Source organism: Trachinotus anak, unplaced genomic scaffold, assembly GCF_046630095.1.
Source record: "Trachinotus anak isolate AG129_WGS33_773 ecotype Australia unplaced genomic scaffold, CSIRO_AGI_Tana_v1 ptg000012l, whole genome shotgun sequence".
Classification (NCBI taxonomy): domain Eukaryota; kingdom Metazoa; phylum Chordata; class Actinopteri; order Carangiformes; family Carangidae; genus Trachinotus; species Trachinotus anak.
The window spans coordinates 5,900,036-5,925,589 of NW_027273863.1; the positions used below are offsets into that span (position 1 = coordinate 5,900,036).

The following is a 25,554-nucleotide window of genomic DNA, read 5'->3' on the forward strand; positions in this document are numbered from 1 at the left end:
GTAACTATCTTACCAACCCACTAACCAATAATCAAGTGACTGACTGGTTTGTTGCCTGTTGTAACTCCATTTTAACATTTTAGACCATTTTAGAAGTGACATGCAGGGAGACTGACCTGTTGTTTCAATGTGTGAACTTTCTTAATTGGCTCATTGAAAACCTTTTCACACACAGTGTCTCAGGCCTGTAGTAGATATTGTGCTTAGATCCAGTTGAAATGATTTGCAGTTGAGGTTTGGTATCAATATTGATCTCTTCCCTCTTCAGTGACTATTTGTGATCAGATTTCACTTCACTGAAGAGAAACTGACTTGGTTCTAAGCCATACAGCCAGAGCAGAGCATTTTAGTGGTTATTTGCATACTTGATTAAACTGTCAAGTAAAATTTGTAAGATAAAAACAAAAGTTGGAAGTGGAGTTTAGAGTCTTCATCATGCTGAGTGACGGAAAGAGAAGATGCTAAGTTGTTTTGCATACAGGCTGTTTTTGGGGTTTTCAATGCATCTTGGCTGCTGGTATCGCGGCCCAAGTGTGAGCACCAAAATACAGCTGCGAGGGCTGTTGCAGCAATTTGGTACTTAATTTTGGGTACAAACATCAAAACATCCCAGGTGTTTAGGATGCTCCAGTATACTTCAGACTAACTGGTTTGTTGGTGTGTAACCCGTACATATTTAAAAAAGGAACAGCGTGTATACCTGATGGCTGAATGGCTACAAACTGTAGGTGGTGTGAAAAGCTGACCATCAAAGTGGGGTGGGGAAGTAATTGTTATAGTAATACTTTCACTTGACAATCACTCCTCAAACTCTTACTGTTGCACTTGAAGTTGGCGTGCTTCTTGGATTAGTGGTTCAGACAAAAATTGCCAGACAAAGCCCAACCAATTCTGACATCAGAAAGGTTTGGGGGGAAAATAGGTTCAGATGGTCTTTGATGACCAACCTTTGGTTGACGTGGTACCAACCAGTAGACCTGAAGTGCTTGTTGGATGGACGACAGTTTAGGGTCGTTGTGTGTTGTGTCCCATCATTTCTGTAACTTTTGTGCTTTGTGGAGGTTAGAAAGGAGCCAGGATGTGAACTACTGTCTTACCTGAGAAATATATATACCTGCTTGATGCAACACAAGCAACAATGAACACATACTTGCCTTTATGTATGTGGATCAGGGCTGTATCACTCCTAAAGGTCGTAGAATATCTCTCAAGAACTTTTGTACACTGTTAACATGGCCACTTTATTTGTTGCCATGGAACACCATAGAGGCATTAAATTAGTGCAGGTAAAAGCAGACAAACTGTGGAAGTTACTCTTTAAAACATTCCTAAGTTGTTGTTGTCTTTTCCCCTGAATCTCCCACTGACTTTATTTCACATCCTGATATACACCCTGACCATTCACATGCTTAATTGCACTTTGTGGATGTGTAAATTCAGGGGATGGATGCAACCAACACCCAAAGCAATAAGCGCACTTGAAAACGTACTTCAATGCAAATATATCAGCACTCTTAAGATTATGAACTGGAGACGCCTGACATGTTGAGTGACTTTCTGAATGTATGAAGTGATGTAACCTGTAAGTGACCCCTAGCTTCTGGGCAGCCCTCTATCGCACCCTTCATCTGACAGGGCTTGACTTTCTCTCCTCCTCCTGACACCCCATCCATTGGTTTCAATTAATCAGGCATGGAGGGGGATTTATTCAGCCCCTGCCCAACGGGATCCTTTGGTATGTAGCCCCAATGGTAGCAGGTTGAGAAGCCACGGTCTACACTGTCTTTAGGCCGATTACTCTCACCTCACAGCCCACTCATAAAGAGAGCATTGAGCAGCCTGTTTTTGGGGGGATCCGGTGGGCTTTTTGTCCCATAATAACCAAGTTGATGCAGTCACAGCAGACAGACATGTTTACTAAACTCAGCGTAGGTGGAGCGAGAGAGATTACGTGTGTCACTCTCTTCAGTCACATGAATAACTGAAGCCTGATTATTGGCTGCGGAACATCTGCAAAATTACATTTTTTTTTTTTTTGTTTGTTTTTTTAATGCTTGTCTCACTGGGAAGTTGAATAGCATGTGTCCATCCCGATATTCACTGTTGGATGAAGTTGTTTTTCATATCTGGTATTTCAGAGAGTTCCTGTTGGAGAGGCACAGATTCTGTCTTTAAACCCTAATCATTATGTGGTTCATTATGTTTTAGACAGCACTTCCTCTGCTCTTTGTTATTTATTGTCAAGAGGCTCTCATGACCTTGTCTCATAGAAGTACAGACATCAAATAAACTAATTCTGATCCCCTCTGGCAGAGCTCTACATACCCCCTAAAATGCAATTGGGTGGAGCTGCAATATTAAGATACATAGAGCAGTGTAAATGCAAATGAGCCCCTGACCGAATTAAAGGTCAACTTTGCTGATAGTATAACAGACACAGTTGGATGCAGTTGCTTTGCCAAACACTTAGGCCCTCCTTAGACCTGGCATTAACATGTGTCTCAGGTGATCACAAATGCACAGCTCTTTAAGTACGCCACTTCACACTTGGATTGAAACATACAGAAATGGGTCTCAAGTGACCACTTGTGATTGGATCTCACTTCCCCGCCCTATATGCAAAGAAACACGCATGCGTTATTGTTTTTAACCAGTCCAAAGATGGGTCTGTCAATGTGGTTCTTTCTGTGTGTGTATATGTGTGTGTATGTGTGTGTATGTGTGTGTGTGTGTGGGTGGGTGGGTGGGAGAGAGAGAGAGGGAGAGGGAGAGAGGGGCAAGGAGGAGCTAAGCGAATCAAAGCGCTGCACACAGCTGTACAATGAAATAAGGTTGTAGCTATTTTAAATAGTAAAATCTTTTTGCTTCTTTATGAAACTGTGACAGGACTAATCAGACTGTTGCAGAGGACATCATTTGTGTAGGTTGTCCTTCAGTGTGGCCCATGACATATTTTTTACGCTAACACTGCTGAAACAATGTGGCCACATGTGGCCCAGACCACGTCCGAATGTGCACGTCCAAATGTGGTCTGAGCGATCAAAGTTCAGACCTGTACTAAGAGCTGTCCGCTTGTGCCCTGATCACCAGAGACAGATGTTATTACCAGGTCTGAACAGGGCCTCAGTGACGCTGTCTTTCATACTGTCGCCTCATCTCTTGTCTCCGTCTGTGTCATCGTCATTGAAAGTGTATTTTCTTCTTTTCTTCGTTATGCCAGATGTGAACTGCAGTCTGGCACACTGACTTGACTCTTCCCCTTTCAGTGTTTTGACAGATGTCTCCAGTCTGTCCTGACAACACGTTTCCTGCGCCTGCCTCCTGCGTCACCTTTTTTTCGACAGTTCAACATCACATACCAGTTGCTAATGGCAACAGCAGAGACATATGTCACATTTTTGACCCATGATTTATGGTTCATTTTGATTCATGTTATGCTTTGTGACCACAGCTCATTAAGGCCTGTTTTATCCATAATAAATTAATATCACGGGGTAGCACATTACATAACACAGTTTGTTTGAGGGTAAACATGCGTGTTTAAAAAAATTGTGTGTTTTGGATCAGGTGTGATCTCTCTCTCTCATGGTCTCTCATCTCAACCTCCTTGTACCCAGTTTTCCCCCATGAAATCAGGGGCAGAATAAAAGCTGCTAACAGGCCTCTCATTTTACAAAATTAACTTTTGACTGTTACCCATGCATGTATTATTTGTCAAAAATGTTTTAATGGAGTGAAATGCTACACTATCATTTCAAAGTTTAAAAACAAATCAAAAATTATCGTTTTTTTGCTGTTCACAAAGACCAGTCTGAATGAGAGCATTATTTTCCAACTCAGTATGTTGTAGCTAGATTAAGGTTGAGTGCTGACAATCAGCTAAAGCTGGCAGATAGTAAATAATAGTAATAATATTAATACTATAATAATATCAATAATCCCTCATTTATTCTTTTTGCACATCACATTTTAATCATCTTAATCAGGTATTCTCGATAATTAGAGCTGAGCAGCAGCTTGACCTGTTAGCTGGGGAGGTTATGTTAGCTAATGTTCGCTCAGCAGCTAAAGGAGACATTGAAACCTGTCAACATGATCATTTCAGACAATAGCTGCTATCTGTAATCGGTAGACATGACTTTGTATGTCAATGTTTCCATGAGTGGAAAGTTACACTCATGTAAACATTAAATATAATTTCACTTTTGAATGCAAAGGAAAAGTAATTTTACAGAAATGTAGTTATTACCACTAAATGTGAATGACTGTAAAATGGTCTGTAATCAGAATTAGTTATATGTCGAAAATAAGTCCAATATCAGTTCTTGCACTGTAAATATCTTTTATAGCCCTCACAGGGTGAACCTTGTGTATTGACGGAGCTGTGATCCCATCGAAAAGTAGTTCAGAGCTACAGAGCTCATTGATGCTTATTGCTAGAAATTTCATTTAAGTACAACATTTTGCTTTTGAATGTGTGTGTGTGTCTGTATGTGTGTGTGTGTGTGATTATTTGTGTATAAATGTATATGTGCAAGTGTAGACACCTTTGTGTGTTTGGTGTTGTCCCTTCATTACAATATTCGTGTTAAATGATAACAGCTAATGAACTTTGGAAATCAGGTGTGGGCTGCTTATGAGGAGATTTATAATCATACATCAGTGTAAAGAAAATGTTTCTGTCTCATAACCATTTTATGTGACTTTTTCAGGCACATTTCACAGGATAGTTGAATGTGAAACCCCAGTGATCAGATGATGACAGATTTTTTCATGTGTATGTGCAGACAGAGACAGCTTCCCCTGAGAGAGGGAGGGAGCGAGCGAGCTGTCAGTAAATGCCATTGCTCTATAGGAGGTGTCGCTAAATAAAATTCTTTCAGACAGGAAATGCCGCACTGACACCGTCAGCAATTGTTCGATCGTAACAAATTGAATTCTGTTGGAGAGATTATTAGCAGAGCTGGGCAGCTCCTTCTTGTTGCAACAATTGTGACTCACCTTTTTTAAATTCAAAGAAGAAATCCCAATAAAGTGTGTGATTGGTATGGAAATAGCACTTCCTTATACTGTCCAAACTTAAGTTAAGGTCAAAGATCATCATCAGAGGAAAGGAAAGTAACCTAAACTCTGTGTGTGTGTGTGTGTGTGTGTGTGTGTGTGTGTTGATGCCATAATATGAGAGTAAGTGAGTAGTTCTTGCTACACTCCAATGGACAGTATCTCTTACAGACGTGGCTGCAGCTGTCAGGAGGTTTGTGCCGTCTGTCAAAATAGTCCTGCGTGTGTATGCAAATGCATATATGAAATTGCGTGTGTATTCTTCAGTGGTTTGTGTGTGTGTGTGTGTGTGTGTGTGTGTGTCCACAAAGCTGGAGTGCTCTCTTTGGACTGTGAGAGCAGGGGAGGATGAGAGGCAGTGGCTTCAAGAGGAAACACAGGAGGGGAAAAGTGCATCAAGGATAAAACTGAATTAATGTTTCTGTGAAAGCAAAATCAGTAACTTGGAGTCTATTTTCTCTAATTTTGCATTTATTTATCAACTTTCCAAATTAACAAGGTGATTGACACAAATAAATACCTTAGCAGTGGTTGAGATTGCAATATTAAATATTCTATTTATGCACAATAAGGATGTTACAGTCATTATGCTCATTCATACACCGTTGATTGTAGTTAATGTAGATGTTAACTTTAATCCTTTCAGCAATATAATAAGCTGTCTTTCCTTCAGCAGTGCCGTGTGTCACATCCACACCTTTTCACATTCATGACAGGGTACGACAACAGTCTTGTGTTAGGATTTGAGAGCGTACTTTAGCTCAAGGGAAACTCAGCTGTAGTTTTTGAAGGGCTGCACATTCATCCTCCGCACCTACAGACACTACAGCACTTATTCCCGTCACATTACACCTGCGGGCCTTTGTGGAGCGACATGTTTTGGGGTAAATCACACTGATCCCACCCTTATGTCACTCTCAGTCTGAGCCTGCACAACGCAGCTGTTTCCATGTTCACGTCTCAGGCACTGAACTGGCAGTCTTTTCAGGATGAGCTTAGCAGAGAGGAGAGTTAGTGACTCTGTTTTGTCGACGGCTGTTTGACAGATTGTTGGACTCAAACCTGGGAGAATATGATGACAGATTTGTGAATCACTGGCCGACACTGGCTCCTGCCAACGAGAATATTTAATAGCGTTTGTGGTGAATGTAGCAGCCAAGAGAGAGAAACAAGTCAGAAACAAAGTTTGATTAAGACTTAATATTTCAGGATGAAAATAGACATAAATCTACATTCCCACCATTCTTTTGGTTTATTTAGTGATCACATTACTTCTCGTTATACTTATATTTTGCATTTTTTAATGAAATTATATGTAAAATATTTGATGTCACTGGAAACCTTTTGTCTTCTCATCTTAAAACTTGACACTTGACTGCCAAAAACAACTGCGACTGAAACCTGCAGTGACCTGAGTCATTTCGAAGTGACAGCAGTGACTGACACATCTTAATGGCATTTTCAGGACACAATAGTAGCAGTGAAGAGCAGTTAACATCCTGGCTGTGTCAAGTGTTGCGTTGCTATTTTTCTGGCTTTGGCCTACAAAGCTTTGGGATGTTTCACAGGCTTGGTTGCTTTTCCAAGTGGGGAAGGGGCCATTGATGAGAATCACACCAGACCTTTTAAAAAAAAACAACCAGTCCTCCAACCCGAATGTCTCCTGAAACACCGCCCCTACGGAGGCAGGCATACTGAACCTTGGTTGTCATGGTCACAATAATAAACACTCCCACTGTATCGAGAGCAGCGTACCTACCTTCATCGCAATAGTTACTATGATAATGGTCATGGCTTGGTTAGGTTCACAAAAAGATGGTGCTTTGGGTCAAAATAAGTGCTTCCTCAACATTAGACAATCTTTGTTGTCATGGTTACAACAATAACAACATAGTTAACTTTGGCGAACAGTCATGGATAATGGAAACAACATAAACTTTCACATGAGAATCAAACACCGCTCTCACATATGAAAGTCCATTTTGTTGACCCATCCCTCAACCCCAACCTGCCCCGACTCTGTTGCTCTATAAACTAGGTCACTGCGCTTTTCCCTTTGCTCCTGTCATCATTTCTTTGGCCACTAGGTGTCGCCTAAAAACAGAACATAGCTACAGATTGTAATACAAATCAGGGATTTTGGCAGCAGTTTGTAACATTAGATCTTTTCCTCTCAAAACAAACGCCATAACTACAACCTGTGCTTGAGAAGAGTTCTGTACGACTTGTAAATTTCTCTGCAATTTGTGAGCAATAATTATTCATGAAACGTGACCTGACACTGTTTCAGATTTGCATGTAGGCAGTATTCGTAAAGTCAGATTCCTCTTAATTCAGGAATCTGTCACCACAATCAATGTGTCCTGCTTTAACAGGCTGTTTCCTGTGTTAATGTTATTCATGTCCTGAAGTCAACAATGTGACCTGAAAGAGACCTTGGAACGAGAGGAAAGTTGCAAACCTAATAGGAGGAGATACAGGCAGGGCATGTGTGGTCTTATATAAAGCCCAGATGGTCCCAGAGAAGCATGTGATAGGGAAGCGGAGGGATATGGAGAGAGGAGTGACTGTCTGTCTGACTCACTGACCAGGGGGCACCCGGGAGCCAACACCACAGGCTACAACACCTGGACAGCGAGAGGCAGACGTCGGGGTCAGTCAAGGGAGAGAGGGATGTCATGAGGAACACAGAGTTCAGCGTTTACCCACAGGGTTCAGCCAATATATGGTTGTAATGAGGCTGATACTGCTCAGACTTTTAGTGTATTGTCGTGTATTCAACATTGGCCCCAAACTCTAAATATCTTCAATCTCTGATTCTTTTATAGAGTTAAGTTATGTAGAATTAAGAATTATAAAGAATTAAAAATTCTCTCGGTCTTTTCTACTTCAGCTAGTTTCCATTTTCCGTAAAACCTGTCTACACCGTACAGAGAAGTGTGAACTTGTTGATCAGACTTCCTGTAGCTGGATGGCTCAACACTAAGAGAAGTGTTGTTGTTGCATGAAGAGCTGCTCTGTCTTACTGCTCCACTCAGGACGTCCATATGTGTGCCCTGTGCAGAACAGATTTGTGGTCAGAGATACTCTCGTCCTCTGCTTATGAAACTTTTTAGAGAGATGAACATGTTTCATCTATTGTGTCTGTGCTGGAGTTATTAACGTAACAAAGAAAGAAAAACACAAAAATAGACCTAGAAATGCGTGGTACAGCTTTGTTTTGTTTTGTGATTTTTCAGTTTGGTGCTTCAGAAACATAAATTAGGCAGTATGATGTAACAAAGAAATACATTTTATGATGACAGTCAGGACTCTGATTAACCTTTTATTTTATTTTCATTATGGATATGGATTGGATTTATGGACCATTGTAATTTCCTAAAGTTCAAGGTGATGTTCATATATGACAAAGAAAAGTGACAAACGCTCAAGTTTGAGAAGCTGGAACAAGCAGATGTTTGTTGTGTCTCTCTCTGCTGTTTGTTCACTGTCATCTTATTTTGGCCTTATTTTATTGTACTATTATATTTTTTTTTATTGTAAAGCACTTTGAGCTACATCTCTTGTATGAAAAGTGCTGTATAAATAAAGTGTATTTTGATTATTATTATTATTATTATCTCTCTGAGCTGTCAGCAATAAAAGGCTACAAAAAGACACCACAAAAAGACATTAAAAGAAAAATTAAAATTAATTCATTTTCAAAGTAACTGCTGATTAATTTTCTGATGCCACTCCAACAACACTGGTCACATCTGTTCAACACTCTGTTCACATATCTGAATTAATTAATAATTATATGATAATTAATATTATCATCATTATATCAACAATGTTCTTTCATAAATATAATTCTTTTTATGGCTTTATATAATAATTGGCCTTATATGCTTTATATGGGGCACTTAAAGTCAATTTTCAGGTTTGCACATGAACATTTCATGGCAACGTCCTTCATGTGCAACTGCACAGGCAGCCCATAATTAACACATCAGAGTATAGACCACGTTATCACAGCTCTCTAATGGCTACAGCTTTTTTTTCTTAGTTAAATGCCATTCAAAGCAAAAAAGGTTGGGGTTAATCCAGTCAAACTTGCAGAAGCTTTAATTCACAATAAATGATGATTACCTCTAAAGACCATGAGGCTTAATACATATTTTTTTTTAAATATATCATGTGGATTTAGTACAGTCCACCTACACAGTGACTGGTTTTCACTGTAAAAGCCTGCACTCTGCTCACTTTGAAATTTCAACTCCAAATAGCTGGCTCTGTGCCTGTCATGAATACATCAGGCTGAGTTTTAGAGAGCGGACACCAAATATTCAGGGGTCATTGCTATTCCCAGTGTTTCCTCTCCTGCTCTGTTTGTCAGGCTGAGTCACCCTGTCAGCCTGTGTATTTATGCATGTGTGTGCGTAATGTGTGTGTATCTTTTGAAGGCCCACACCTGGTTGCTGATAGGAAAGTCAGATGTACAAGATGTACAGCCGAGCACCGGGTGCGGCAAGAACACACACACACAGCTGTGCACTGTTTCTGAAGCTCCTCTTTCCATCCAAAGTCAACTCCGGATGGAGACGTCGTAATGTGCGGCCTGCTGTGATGGTGGGCTCACCGCTGGGGTTCTCCCCTCACACACTGCTGTGACCGTGGGTTCACTCTGAGCATCTCCTCACCAACACTTGTTGTTTGCTGATCTGCCTGTCTGTCCCACCTGCAGCCTCCAGTCGTGCAAAAAAGGAAAAGGTCAAGGATGCTGGAGAAATGCTCTTTGTTTTGCCCTCCTAACATGCGAGCACAGCCAGACTCAAAGACAAACTATGGAGCTTTGGGGCGAAAATATGTGGTTGTTGCTGTTTTGTCTGATTTTTTTCCCCCTCTCTCTCATTAGCCACGCTTGGTGCTGCCTCAAAGCTGCACTATGGCACATGGGGGCAAAATGTTTTTAGTAGTTGTGGTTTGTTGCTGTTGACATTTTTTTTGCTGATGAACAAGTTGTCTCACTCTGTCGGAAGCAGTGCATTCATCTGGGAGAAGTGGTGTTTAGTGTGTGTGTGTGTGTGTGTGTGTGTGTGTGTGTGTGTGTGTGTGTGTGTGTGTGTGTGTGTGTGTGTGTTTATTTGTTTTACTATCCATGTGGGGACCATGGTGTTCGTAGGGACCAAAATGCTGGACCCTACAAGTTTAAAGGACTGTTTGAGGGTTAAGACTTGGTTTAAGGGTTAGGATTAGAATTAGGCTTAGGTTAGGGTTGAAGTTAGGCATTTAGTTGAAATCATTAAGGTGAGGGTCAGGAATGCATTATGTCAATGATGAGTCCCCACAGAGATAGCTGTACAAACACATGTTTGCTTGTGTGTGTGTGTGTGTGTGTGTGTGCAACATGATATCCCCAGGACTTGGTTTCCTGTGGTGGTTTCATAAAACAGACCAAAATATAAATGTGGCTTTATTGCCGTTATATAAACTCTATTGCAACAGCTCATTAACATACAGTGCTGTAAACAAACCCCATTATGAGCAATTGTAGTGTAATACTCAAGCTTTAAGACATACATGTAGCTATGGGCAGAAAACAGTTTTATTGTTGTGAAGACTTCTTTTTTTTTTGCTACACTGAAAAAGAGTTTATTTATGAGCAGTATTCACATTTTTCTGTCACAGTCAAAGCGTTTCTTACTGCAAATATGAAGCTATTCATTCAGCAAGCTCCTGAAACGCAGCCTCTGCCATAGACAGATAACATAGGCAGCATGAATGAATAAATGAATGAAGTTTTTATTATTTTGTCATCCATACAACTGTGCCCAGCCTGCATGGGCTTAGAAAAACACCATACATTCATATAGACCAGAAGCACAGTACTGTATCAAACAGATCTTCAGACCTCTATTATCTTGCCCAAAACGTTTGAGACAATGTTTGCAAAGTAAAAAAAAATCCAAATTAAACAGCTATTCCAGTTTTTGATCAGGTGTACACCAGAATATTTCAGGGTTTTGTCAAGTCATCTCATGTGAAATTAACTCTCTTAAATCATTGTAATTTGTTCAGCAAAAGGAAAGGGTTTCCACTTCATCCAAATCACACAGTTTACACAATCTGTTCTTCTCCTGAATATGTTTTACCTGCCAACCTCAATGGCCAGAGGAAGCACATACCTTGAATAAATGGTCTTTTACCTACCATTTTTCTTCAGTAAAAGCTATGCATCACAACACCAATGATTACTGTCGATAAAAAGCATATCCACCTCCTCAAAAATGAAGTCGAGCTGTTTTGCTCATGAAGAACTGTGTGATTTACGAATTATCTACCCTATAAGTCTATAATCTGACATTTGAATAAGACTTTTCTACAGTTCAGTTGGACTTACACTGGTGTTCTGTCCATGTCCCCCTGAATTACCAGAGTGGAAGTAAATCTATGAAAAATAGCCATGTAACTTTAGTTTGTCTATGACTGATATTAGAGCAGCAAATCAAGCTGTTAGTCTTCATGACGCTCTACAAGTACCTGTAGAATGGACAAATGATCTAAATTAGCAGCAAGCACATGAGTGTCATCATGTACAGCCACAGACAGACAGACAGACAGACACAGCTGAGGTTACGGAGGAGGTCAGGAGAGAGGGACCATCTGATGCCAGCAGATGGAGTGATGGAGGGAGGGAGGAGAGGAGAGGAGAAGCTGGAAATCAGGACGACAAGACCAAATGCTTATGGGCTGTTTAAGGCGCTTATTTCACTTTACATCCCGTCTGCTCCAGCGGGCCCACCTTATGCCAGGCTTTGGGGTTGAAGAGATAGTATTTTACAGAGAATATTTAATAACTCTGAGTGCAAGCATGCCACATGAATAATTCATCTCCACATGCGCCCCAAAGATGTTTATTGTTCACCACGATTGCATGATACTGATCAAAATACCGTTACACCTAAGATCTGACCACCAAGAACAAAGGCCTCTGAGGAAGCTCTTCTCCGTCGTAGCATCCGTTTCTGATTTATGCTGGTAGGTGAGGTGTGTCCTCACCTGCCTTAGTGCAGTTGTCAGACCTGCTGCTGCAGCACTATCTCAGAAACACACTCGCCTTCCCGCCACCTGAACTCACCTCTGCCTCTTTCTCTGTCTTTGTTGTAGAACGGAGCAGTTCCAGGCGAGCCAGTGAAGAAGGATGAAAACTCCCGGAGAGGGAACTGGGGCAACCAGATAGAGTTTGTTCTCACCAGTGTGGGCTATGCTGTGGGCCTGGGCAATGTCTGGAGGTTCCCCTACCTCTGCTACAGAAATGGAGGAGGTATGAAGTTGAACATAGTGCTTTGGTCTGTCACAACTGGCTTTATCACTGCTGGCCAGTGGTACACCACATTAAATCAGTACAGGTGAAGTGCTTTAAGTAGATATAAAAACATACACAACATAAACTGAAATGCAGACTAATTCCAGGGAATTGTTTGAAGATAATATCGAAGATGAGAGGTTAATTAAAGTTTTCACACTGTTGTTGAAGATTAATTTTACTAGGTTTTGATTTTAATTTCATAATTTTTTTTTGCTTGATAAAGGCGGGATTTTTCTATACACTCTTGCCCTGATCAAGAAGTTTTCAGAGTGAAGTTGAATACTGAACGACAACTTCACCATGTCTGCACAGTTTGTGTAGTGAATGCACATCAGCAGCCCAGCAGCAACAGGTCACCTGTGTTTAGGCAGCCCTTAGAGCCCAGCACACAGTCACTGAAAAACTGAATAACATTGACTCAGAAACATGTTCACTGTATGTAAGTGAGAAATTTAAAATACCATTAAGCAATATGTTTTACATGGCGACAGAATCAGAAGTTTTGGTACGCTGATGCGTGTTGTTGACTTCCAGTGGCTCTCACAGAGGTTGTGTCTGAAATCGCTCACTACTCCCTAAATAGTCCAGGACTGCACGATATGCAAAAAATAAATAAATAAATTATTTTTTTTTATTAACATATTGTGATTATTTTGGAGATAATGTGATATGAGTCACAATTTCAGCTGAAATGATTGTTTTTTGCATTTCATTTTCACTGATGATGACGATGATGATAATGATGTGATTTTTGTTGGGGCTTGTACCAAACAAGCATGTTCCTTACGTCTGGAGAATATGATTTGTAGGCCTGGGCGTCTCTGTAGCATCACAATGCTTATGGTGCAAACCATGAAAAACAAAAATTTTACTTTTATCAAAAAAAATTGCAGCTCCTGCGATTTGGATATTGCCCTCGGCCATATTGCGATTTCGATTATATTTTGATTAATTGTGCAGCCCTACTGCCCTACACTTCACCATTTTGTTGTCCAAATATATAGTGTGAATTATTATACCCTATATAGTGGATTCATAGTGTCCCACAGTACGTTGTGAAAAGTAGTGTACAGACAATGGTCACAAACCAAGCAATATGTACCATAATGCATTGCTGAAAGAAAGAAAAAACAGAGCAGAGAAAATGACCAGAGTAGTGTCCGAAAGTGTTTTTTCATTTTGCCGATGAGCTCACCATAAAGTCCAGTCTGGTGGGTCCTGGTATGGTGAGTAGGAAGTAGTGAATGGGTGAGTGATTGCAGACACAACACTAGTATGTAAAAACATGCCCAGAGAATGTATAAGTAGAATAAGCATTGCAGGTCTCCCATTTTGCACCAGCTGCTTTTTAGTCCATTACTAAATTAGTGTGTAAAGACCAAGGTTGATCCACGAAAAAGGTTTGCTCCATTAAAACTTAAATAACAGCTCAGCTTCTCAAGGCTAAAGAATTTGTAAAATGGTTGCTAGGAAACATCTGTAGCACTGTCAAAGGCAGTCAACAGCTTTGTAAACCGGGAGTCACTGTGGCATCAGCAGCTGTACCAGTTTAACAGCTTCTTTGTAAATGTAGGTATGATTTTGGTTCATTCGTACATGCATACAATGGAAATACATGTTCCTCAGAATAGTAGTATTCATGCATTTTAGAATGAGAGGGGAATCTGATTATGTAACCTGTTTATTGTGTATTGTGTTATATAATATCATATCTTCACAGTTTACATCATGAGACAGGACAGATGTGTCAACCGTCAACCATATTTCTGTAATGAATGCAGCTTTCTACACGTAACAGCTCACAGTTCATGCACAGGGCTTCAATCCTGAGCAGCTTCTTAGGCATCGAGTTTTGATAAATGACTTTATTGTTTATTGGGCAGTGAATGCTGTCAAAATGTGTCTGAGTGCATAGATCCAGGATCCAGCTGCTGTTGTGCTGCTGACGTGTTGCTTTCGCTCTGCTGCTATTCAAGGCAGGAACATTATGAAAAGAAACTGTGTTCATGCTCTGTTGCTGTCACACCTGCAATTCCTTACAAGGACACAGTATATATAGGCCATACATTAGCTCACACGCTGCAGCTGCAGATATAAGGTTTTGGTATTGAACAGGGTCAGCTGGTTGCCCCGACCTAGTTGGCATATGGGCAATCATACAAAAGTTCGCACGCATGCACACACACACACACACACACACACACACACACACACAAACGTACAACAGACATTCCCTATAGATGACTGTCTGGTTTCTGGTCCAGTCTGAACCACCAGAGAGTTTTGCAATACTGAACAGACTCAGCTGCACATGTAGTGACCCAGTGCTCACCCAGGGGAGGTTACTATGGCAGATGAGGTTTATGTTTTATTTTTCCTCTTTTGTGTGTTTTTGTAAGATACTTACTAGAAATCGTGAGAAAGCTCTAATTTATGTAGTAATAAATATTGCAGTTACGATACTGTATATAGACAAAATATATTTAAGGTGTTTTATACATATGGACATGTTTTTCACCTTTGTAATTGGACCAGTGTTTTTAATGAAAACATGTGATGTATTGTGTTGCTTACACATGATTTTACCCCTGTTTCCTGTGGTTAAAGCTCATATCTTCATCACTCTCAGCAGATTAAGTTTGCCAACTGTCTGATTTTCTTTTTGTGTTCGCGCTTATGGACAAGACGCCCGCACATTCCTCCACTTCCCGCTCATCTAGCTGTACAGTAGTTATTATCTTTGTCAGACAACGGCATAGGAGGGAAATGGTATTGTATCTTCCTGCTCGGCTGACATGTTTTGTTTGAACTAACAACAAAGTGTCCTCACATCAGCAGTAAAAAAAACATTAAAGTTATGCAAATGGAGCAACTTATAGAATGAGTTTGTGTCTGCTTGTTTCCCACCCTCCAGGTGCCTTCATGCTACCGTACTTCATCATGCTGGTGTTCTGTGGCATTCCCCTCTTCTTCCTCGAGCTGTCCTTCGGTCAGTTTGCCAGCCTTGGATGTCTGGGAGTCTGGAAGATCAGCCCTATGTTTAAAGGTTAGTGGTGTGTGTGTGTTATGTCGATGACAGGCCACCACAGAGATAGCTGTACCAATGATTGTGTGTGTGTGTGTGTGTGTGTGTGTGTGTGTGTGTGTGTGTGTGTGTGTGTGTGTGTCTGATGTGTGTTTATAAATCTTTTACACAATCACATTATGGGTACTCACCTTCCAGTTTGCCATACCCTACAATGTTAACTCTTCAGTTTTAGGGTTAAAGGGTCGTCCGCACTAAGAATGATAACTATAGAGACATAAATATGTAGTTTTAAAAATTGTAGTTTTAAAAGTTGTTCTAACTCAAGTGGATGCTGGAGTCCACACCACAAATATAACGACGACAGTGGTGAACAATATTGTTTCAGATCGATGTGATGAACGATAGAAACACTGACAGCCAATCAAAATACTACAATACAATAATCTGAATTTATAGGGTGTCACATTCAGAAAATAAAAAAAATGAAGTACTGTATGAACCGTAGCACTCGAGAAAATACAAAAGTTTGATTAGGAAATAATCACAAAGTAAAAACAAAGTGTAGTCTACTTTTTGAAATAACCAGCATATCTCTCTCTCTCTCTCTCTCTCTCTCTCTCTCTCTCTCTCTCTCTCTCTCTCTCTCTCTCTCTCTCTCTCTCTCTCTCCTCTGTGGTGCTGAAAGACTCACAGCAGCAGCTACTTTTCAACTGATTTCTAATTTATTCATATTCTTATCAATAAGAAAAAGGATAGATGAAAGATAGATTGCTATGTCAATGTTGTATCTGCAGTTTCTGGACACCTCTTTTATGTCAGCTAATTGACACTTTTAGGTTCAGTGTAAAAGGTCATCAGTGTCCACTCTGACACAGCAGCAGTGCTGCAGTGCATGTTTGTCATGACTGTGTGCAGAACATTATCACCAGTGCGGATGCTCACATTATGATTGTTATAGTTATCTTTCTCGGTGTGGATGACCCTTCAGACTTGAATGGTCAAGGTCACGGTGAGGTTAAGGTTGGTAATATTCTTTCATTAGTGATCTAAAGACAGAAGTGTATTTCAGCACCGAAAGATCCCACTTTTGCCGTCACCTAGGTTACTTACATCCCTAATAAGATGAACTAATGAGACTATGGCAGTGACAGAGAGGAAGCATGATAGAGTTGTTGTTGTTGTTGTGTAAAGATTCAGTGCATCATTAAAAGTTTAGATGTGAGGTGAGAGGTCAGCTTTTTTTTTGAGACCTGAAGAAACCATATTTAGACGAAGAGTGAGGGATGGATTTGACCTGGTCTGTACCTGATTGTCAGGTAGGTCGCTGTGTGTGGTACAGTCTGTCAATCACTTGGTAGTCCCGCCGTAATGCACACCCTGCCTTATGGTCTATTTTCCTCTAAATGGGACCATAATTTAAAAAATGAACATTGTATTGAACGACTTGAAGCTAGAGACTGAGAACATAAACTCATTAGGAAAACATTTACTGAGGTAATAAATCAAGTGAGAAGTAGGGTCATTTTCATATAAACTTCTATCCATTCAGACTTCTTTCTAGAAACCAGTGGAGTCGCCCCCTGATGGTCATTAGATAGAATGCAGGTTTAAGGCTCTTCAACATTGGCTTCACTTTTCAGACCTGGAATCTACGTCCATTTTTATGTACAGTCTATGAACACACGTCAGTTCACATTCAGGGATTAATGTTTGTCCATTTGTTTTTCCATCCCGTCTTCATTTCCCTTCAGGTGTGGGCTACGGCATGATGGTGGTGTCCACCTACATCGGGATCTACTACAACGTGGTCATTTGCATTGCCTTTTACTACTTTTTCATGTCCATGACAAAACTGCTGCCATGGACCTACTGCAACAACCCCTGGAACACGCCGGACTGCAGCGGGGTGGTGAGCATGAGCAACCAGCTCAACGCCAGCCTGGCTAACGCCACCACCAGCCTGGTGGCAGGAGTGTCTGAGGTGGTCAACCGCACCAAGAGGACCAGCCCCAGTGAGGAGTACTGGAAGTAAGTACAGCAAGGATGTGTGGAGGATTTTGACTTCAGCCTCTGAACGCAGAAGTTCAGTGACTCAGGAGATGATGAAGCACACTGACAAATGACAGCTTTAAATTTCCAGTTCATGAAAAAAGCTACATAAAAAAGAAAATACCCCAGTTTAAACTGCATTTGAGTAAGACCCAGATACATTTTTCTAATTGAGATATTTTTTATTGTATTAACGTGAACAAGATCTTACACACCAATAAAAAGGCATAAAAAAGTCATGGATTCTAACTGATGAAGGCCTGAAGACTGAAATATCATTGATGAAGTCAGTACAAGTGATCGCCATTGGGCCCTATTGTTCACTATGAGCATTACAAATTTACATTTCATACATTTATGCAGTATATACTATACTTTTATGTATTGTATTGATCATCAAACCAAAAGATACAAGAAAATGTTTAAGAAAAAAACATTGTAGTCCAGCATAGATCTGTTTTTGAGAAGTTTTGCCAAGTTATGCAAGTGACCTCTTTGGTTTTGTAGGCCATTTGTATTTAACACAGAGGTCAAAATTGACTTGCACCCGTTAGATAAGCTCGCCTCAAACATTCCCCGTGTTTGCGGAAAGCATTCAAATATTTGGACTAGATTTGACTGGAAGCGCAGCAGCTTTTGAGCGATCCGCAGTGACAAGCAGGAGGTTTCCCATATTATGTGTCAGGTTTTGGAATGGACTCTTTTTTAATGCTGCAAACAGAGCAATCCGCATAAAGTGTCAGGTGAAGTTTAAGATCAATGAGGGCTTATCCAGGTGCACCCGTTTTTTAAAATGTTTTATGTTCATATAGGTGCAGCTGGTCTGTGCGAAAAAGGGTTTGGTGACGTGAACCATAAATCAGTGAACTGTGATGATCAGTTATCCTCTGGGTCACATTACACATCTGGATTAGACAGATGATCAGATGGATGGAGGGAGAGACAGAGAGAGAGAGAGGACGGAAATGAGACAACTGTAATTGTCTCAACATTTTTCTCAGGTTGTCACGTGTTAACCCAGGAGAACACAGAGCTACTGTGTAACCAACCAATTTAATGTGCCAGCAGCAGCAGCAGCAGTGAAGGCGTTTCTGTGGTCATTTCACAGCAGCCTGGTGTCGCACGCATGACTTAATCAGGATGGATTATCATGTGTAATGATTCTGCATTTCAGATCCTGCTGCTTTCAGCTGCCTGTAAGAATTTAATCAGCTGTAGTTAAAGGCTCTCACACTGTGTAACAGCAGTTGGTGTTGTTTAGAATTACACAGGGATCTTCAGCCCCGCACAAACAGTTTCACCCACTAGATTTGTAGTGAATTTATATTTTGATGTTAATGTGAATGAGTACCGTAATCTGTTTGGAAAGTAGTAAATTTAAAGTGAATTTAGTTATTACACATTTCCATTTAGTTTTATTACTGATGGAATAACTTCAGCCAAACCCACTGATACAAAATATTTAAATATCTGAAACTCTTGTTCTTCCTTTATCTGTGTCTCTCTCTCTCTCTCTCTCTCTCTCTCTCTCTCTCTCTCTCTCTCTCAGACACTATGTGTTGAACATCTCTGATGACATTGGGAACTTTGGAGAGGTCCGTCTCCCAATCCTGGGCTGCCTGGCTGTGTCCTGGTGTGTCGTCTTTCTCTGTCTCATCAGGGGTGTTAAATCCTCTGGAAAGGTCAGCCTCAAACACACACACACACACACACACACACACACACACACACAAACACACACACACACACACACACACACACACACACAAATGCACAACGTATACACATGCAAAATATACACTTGTCACTTTGGTTCTGTTTTGCTGTGAAAAGATACAATTTCCAGTGGACTTGCCTTGTCTGATATTGTGTGTGTGTGTGTGTGTGTGTGTGTGTGTGTGTGTCCAGGTGGTGTACTTCACAGCCACATTCCCCTATTTGGTTCTGACCATCCTGTTCATTCGTGGGATCACCCTGGATGGAGCTATCAACGGTATCAAGTACTACCTGACTCCACAGTGGCAGAAGGTCCTTGATGCAAAGGTATTCACTCGCATGAACAGGCAGAAAAAAAAACTGGAAACACATTTTTTTCTGTCTCTACCTTTGACTTTATGTGGGTTTGTTTTGTAGGTGTGGGGAGATGCAGCCTCGCAGATCTTCTACTCTCTGGGCTGTGCCTGGGGTGGGCTCATTACCATGGCTTCCTACAACAAGTTCCACAACAACTGTTTCAGGTTGGTGCTCCAGACTGTGGATAAACAAAACAGACTCATTTAAGGGAAATAGTGCAGCATTTTGGGAAATACCTTTGTTTGCTTTCTTGTCAAGAGTTAGATGAGAAGATCGATATCAGTGTCATGTTTGTACGGTAAATTAGCATAAAGACTGGGAATAGGGGCAAACTGTCCAAAGGTAAACAAATGTGACTTAACGGAACATAGCTGGCTGGTGTAGTCTTTTCTTGACTCGGAGCAGAGACCTGCCACACAACCAGCAAAGACTCCAGGAAGTCACTATTCCTGGTCAATAAATAGTCCAATACATAACACACTGTAAAACCACAATTTGTTGTTTGTTACTTTGTTATTTGTAAGGATTGAACGGATTAAACAAAAGTTAACATGTCAATTATTAAACTGGTAAAGTGCTGATAGGTAGATTTTTTTTTGTATCACTTTTGCACAGACCCAAGCTGCTGTTTCCTTTTTCTTCCATTGTTTTGGCTAATCAGCCACTGGCTGTAGCTTCATATTCAACACATCTAACTCTTGGCTAGAAGGTGCAGAAACATTTCTTTATGAAAATGTCAAACTATTCCTTCAGATCAGCTGAAATTTTCTCTATGCCTGTGATCTGAGAGAGTGGGACTACACTAATGCGTTTGTCAGGAAAATGTCCTAAACATGTTGGCTTTCCAGACTTAGGGAAAGCCTGATGACATGATGTGCATGTTTGAATTTACTCAGCTGGATTTTGAAAAGCGTTTATGTAGATGAGTTTTCTGCAGTTATACTGTAATATCCTGACACTAAGATTTCAGCATTAAAATTGGAGGTGGTCAGATGCTGTGCTACAGCAGCTACTGTGAGAGTGTCTGGCTGCCTCTGTGTGAATATGACCGCACTCATTTTTGCATCAGGCTATGTTGCTGCAGTGTCTCAGCATCAGACCAGCATATTATTATTTCCACTAATGAGAGAAACTAGTCGGGGGGGAGTGAGATGGTGAGGAGGCGTTGAGAGAGGAGAGGAGATGTGAAGTTGGAGGAGGAAAAGGGGAGAGAAAATATAGAGAATAGGCTCCCAGAGAGAGGGAGAGGAGAAGACAAGTTGTTTAAGGGTTTGCTGGCTGTATGGCATCACCCTAATGAGTCAGGGCAAAAGAGTGATGGAGAAAGTGAGAGGAGAAGGGTAAAGTAGTCAGGAACCAATTTCAAGACTACAGGTCTAAAGAGAGAAGGGGGAGAAGGTGAGATAAGGTGAGACAGGAGGAGGGACAGAGATAATACTTTTTTGGACTCAAGTTAAGAGACTGGTTGCACTGTGCCTGACCACCAAGGGAACGAACAAGAAGCCAAGGAGAAGGTTAAGATGGAGTAAAGGGGACAGAGGAGGAGATAAGGAGAGGAAAAGATGTCATTTACTCTCCTGAGCTGGTCCACACATGCTGACAGAGTGAGGGCATCAGGGGTGAGGAGAAAGGCTGAAGATATAATTTGTTCCTCTGCCAGGAGCTTGAGGTTTTGCTATCTGCGCACACAGCTGCATGGCGGCCTAATCAGCTTGTGTTCTGCAGCTCCGTCCCCGCGGAGCCGCTCTCTGCACTCCTGTAACAGCAGGGCCGGGTGCACATGCAGCAGTGCACACAGTGTAGGAGGTGAAAAGGGGGCTGACCCCAAAGTCTTCAAGGACATCCTCAGTGATAAATCTGACAGGAAGTAAGCGGAAAGAAAGCTCTGCAACCACATGATTCTCTTGTTAAATGTGAACAATGTCAAAGTTGGAGTCAGAGAGAGAGAGAGAGAGAGAGAAAAGAAGAAAAGGGGTTTTCTCCACACATGTTCCAGCAGCATGCAGGTGAAACAGTTGTTTCCCAGAAACAAGGACAGGTCTGCACCAAGAAATAGTGGTATATATAGAAAAATACTGCATCATTGTTGAAATTAGCAGAGGCTTTGGTTCCATGCTCCCTTCATTTGAGACAGAAATCACAGCAATTCAACCTTGGATAGGTGGGTCAATATTTAAAGGAATATTCCATAAATTTACAAAGTGCTGTCTCATCTATTCAAGTTTGATCATCATTTACGTAGAGACATTACAGAAAGGCATCTTATTGGCAGTGATGGGCGGTTTTACACCTAAAGTATTTATATTGATCTTGTTTTGAGTGTTGATAAGTGTATTAATGAGATCAGTAGAAAAAAAGGCATCCTTGTCATGTCAGATATCAATTACCTAAATACTTCTCTTTACTCATACATGTTATTTCCCATTAAAAACTGTCCTGTCCTTTAACATGCATGTAACTAAGTTGTTCACTGAGAATAATTGAAAGAAATACTTTGTGTTCGGCACATCATTAGAAGTAGTAGCCTTTGAATGATGCATTCACCTCATAGTAACTCACTGGGATACAATACATCAACTGCTTTTCTTAGAAGTAATTGGTATTGATTATGACCTGGATTGAGATCAGATTTTGTGATATCGTCCTCTCACTACTTGTTAGGAATAGTCACCGCTGGGGAGAGAGAAGAGAAACCAACACAGACCCTTTCATTCTCATCCTTTCATTTATATAATTATAGATTTAAACATTAGATTACAGCTTTAAAAGGAGCAATTTGTAGGTTTTTCTATTGCTACACAGCCAGTGTTTGCATTAACAGCTGTGTACTTACCAGCCTTTCCAAGGACTTGAGCCATCATTGTGTTTACAATAAAAGCAACAAAAGCAGCAAGTTATAATAAACCCTCTGAGCAGCGCTACTTCTTCAGGGCAGACTAGACGCTACAGTGGCGTGGTATCAGAAAGTGACGAAATGAGCCAACCAGGCTGGGGCTAGCTGGCTAGCATGCTAACCTCAGTAGAAGAAAAGAAGTGATAGAAATATAGGCAAAGCAAGAGATTTGCTTTCCACCACTGGGGACAGTTCATAGTGAGTAAATGGACGAAGTTTGATGCTGAACATACAATATTTGTTCTAGATTGGTAGTTAAACAGCTGCTATTGCTAACGTTGGCTATGTAGCAACAACAAGACTTAGAAATAGCTCCTTGATTTGGTGAATTTTTACTTTCATTCAAGTTTGCTTTAATGGTGTACCTTCTGTGGATAGGGACAATATGACAACACTGACTTCCCATTATGTTTTCCAGCTGTTTGATTAATGCTCAACATGTTTTTTTTTCTTCTCACTACACACAGAGACAGCATCATCATCAGTATAACCAACTGTGCAACCAGCGTGTACGCTGGCTTTGTTATTTTCTCCATCCTGGGCTTCATGGCGCATCACCTGAACGTCCCTGTGTCCGAGGTGGCTGATCACGGCCCGGGGCTGGCCTTTGTGGCTTACCCAGAAGCCCTCACTCTGCTTCCTATCTCACCGCTCTGGTCCCTGTTGTTCTTCTTCATGCTCATCCTCCTGGGACTGGGGACACAGGTGAGGCTGGAAAACTGTACAACACTTGTAGGTTTGTGCTTACACCCAAATCTAGCCTCAAGGCTGACCATACTAATACATCACATTATGTTTGCAATAAATATGGTGCGGAGTGCAATGTTTTTTTCTTTCTTTTTGAATGTGTGTTCTGCTCATGTGAGTCATTCAGAATCTGATCCTGGAGCAGTTTGACCTCTCAGTTAAGGGCATGTTCATGCTGGGATGTACTGAAAAGAATTATGTAACCATAGCTATACATGAATGTGTATAACTGTACATACTGTACATTCAGTAGATGTTGATCATCACATATACAGATACATATACAGCTCACTACCTGTCTATAGATTGTAAACAGATGGTTTTTCTTGTTTGTGGCTGGAGCTTTGTCAAATTCTACTTGATTTTCAGTTCACGCTTAGCTCGGCAGATATCCATGTTAAAAATGATGCACAGATTCTGTTATCTTCAGGCTGTAGTTGTGTTTGTGTTGTACACAGCTCATTACTGATGCTGTAAATGGGCCTTTGGAGTGAAAACTGACAGGAATGTGTTGCATCAGAAGCTCAGGATTAGTTTTGATCTGGATCTGCAGATGTGTTTATAATTTGAAAAGGCTTTTACCTTAAAATAGATATTTATAACTTTTGCTATTGCTTCATAGCCAACGTTAGCATTAAGCTGTTTACTATCAATCTAGAAGAAACACTGTGAGTTCAACGTGAAACCTGATTGCTTTACTCACCAAGAATTGTCTCCAGTGGTGGAAAGCAGCATTAATGTTAAGTCTTGTCTCTATCACGTCTTTTGTTTTACTGAAGTTAACACGCTAACCGGCTAGCCCCGGCCCATCTTGTCACTCTCCATAGTGACTCACTGTAGCTCAAAGGGCGTATTTTAACCTCTTGTCTCATAAACACAATGATTGCCGAAGCTCTTGTCAAGCGACAGTCACCACCACTCACCAAGAAACCACATTCAGCAGCAAAGAAAACAATGGGCCCTTTAAAGTCTTTTGATTCTTGACTGTCCAGTTAAATGCCTGGAATAAAAATTTTGACATATTTATTTACATTCAATTTGATTCCAAAATGACAATATACTGAATATTTAATGCAGAACAGGAATTTTTTTTTCTGTTTAAATTGTCAGCCTTTCTTTAATGAATGGTGGTATTTGCTTAGTAATTACCTATTTCCCTTCTCCTTTTAGTTCTGTCTGTTGGAGACCCTGGTGACGGCCATCGTCGACGAGATTGGTACAGACTGGATCATCAGAAACAAGACTGTCGTCACACTGTCGGTGGCCATAGTTGGATTCCTACTGGGAGTGCCACTAACAACACAGGTAAGTCCTAAACTCATGCAGATAACCCTGAATGCAGCTTGTTTTCTCCCACGGTGATTCAGTTTGGACTCTCTCTGTTTTCTGTGCGCAGGCAGGAATCTATTGGCTGTTACTGATGGACAACTATGCTGCTAGTTTCTCTCTGGTCATCATCTCCTGCATCATGTGCATCTGCATCATGTATATTTATGGTAAGGAGGGACAAATGTAAAGTGGTTTGTTGTGTGTGTTCAACAATATACAAAAATATACAGACTCAATCTTAATTTAACTAAATACATGAATAACTGTAAACTTCCCTACAGGGATAAATAAAGTATTTATTATTTTATTATGTATTTTTTATCATGTATATTTATGACAAGAACCTCACATTATTAAAAAAATAAAAAATATATCCTGGGACATATTAACACCATTATAAAAACATATGCGGCTCAGTGGTTACATAGACATAATGACTGTCTAGGGAGACAGCTTCAGCACAGCTGTAATTGAGTCTGAACGCAGACACATTTCCTGTCACCAGAATATCAGCAGTAAATGTCAGTCTGTCTGAGCCAAGCAAGAATTCAAGATCCCTCCACACCTTGTCAGTACAGGAATTTCTCAATCACTCGGTGAAGCTGCCTTCTAAACGTTCTCAAAGAGAAAATTAGATATACTGATTTTTCTCCCCCAGTGGCTGGATGAGTAGACAGACACACAGCGCTGCTTTAGGACATGTGCAGCAGGACAAAAAGATTCTAATGTCTCCAATCAACTGCCTGGTATCATGGGCTGACACAAGACACAACTTACAGTTATTTAAAGTTATTTAAGGTTATTTAAACTCCCTATTTTCAATGTTTCAAAGTCTGCCCTACAGTACGTATTAGAAAGTGTGAAATTGATTTATATTGTTGTGGCATGAAAGCAGGTGACATGTGATGACCTGAATTTCAGGAGCTATAGAAATGATAGTCCGGCCTGTTCAGTGTGGGCACAGCTGTTGTTTGAGAAAATGGTTGCTGGAGGCAAACACTTATTTTCGCGATAGTTTCTTGA

General features: G+C 40.7%; 1 protein-coding gene across 4 annotated transcripts in view; it reads left to right on the forward strand.

Annotated features, from left to right (window-relative positions):
• Nucleotides 1-25,554, forward strand: part of slc6a9 (solute carrier family 6 member 9) — an 82,361-nt gene that overhangs the window by 49,511 nt on the left and 7,296 nt on the right. For all 4 annotated transcript variants that reach the window (XM_071490314.1, XM_071490312.1, XM_071490313.1 and 1 more), the window contains 9 exons: nucleotides 12,211-12,367; nucleotides 15,327-15,458; nucleotides 17,192-17,468; nucleotides 19,039-19,171; nucleotides 19,398-19,532; nucleotides 19,623-19,726; nucleotides 22,923-23,160; nucleotides 24,373-24,507; nucleotides 24,599-24,698. In XM_071490314.1, the coding sequence (XP_071346415.1) occupies nucleotides 12,211-12,367; nucleotides 15,327-15,458; nucleotides 17,192-17,468; nucleotides 19,039-19,171; nucleotides 19,398-19,532; nucleotides 19,623-19,726; nucleotides 22,923-23,160; nucleotides 24,373-24,507; nucleotides 24,599-24,698 (1,411 nt within the window). The remainder of the gene's footprint in view (nucleotides 1-12,210; nucleotides 12,368-15,326; nucleotides 15,459-17,191; nucleotides 17,469-19,038; nucleotides 19,172-19,397; nucleotides 19,533-19,622; nucleotides 19,727-22,922; nucleotides 23,161-24,372; nucleotides 24,508-24,598; nucleotides 24,699-25,554) is intronic.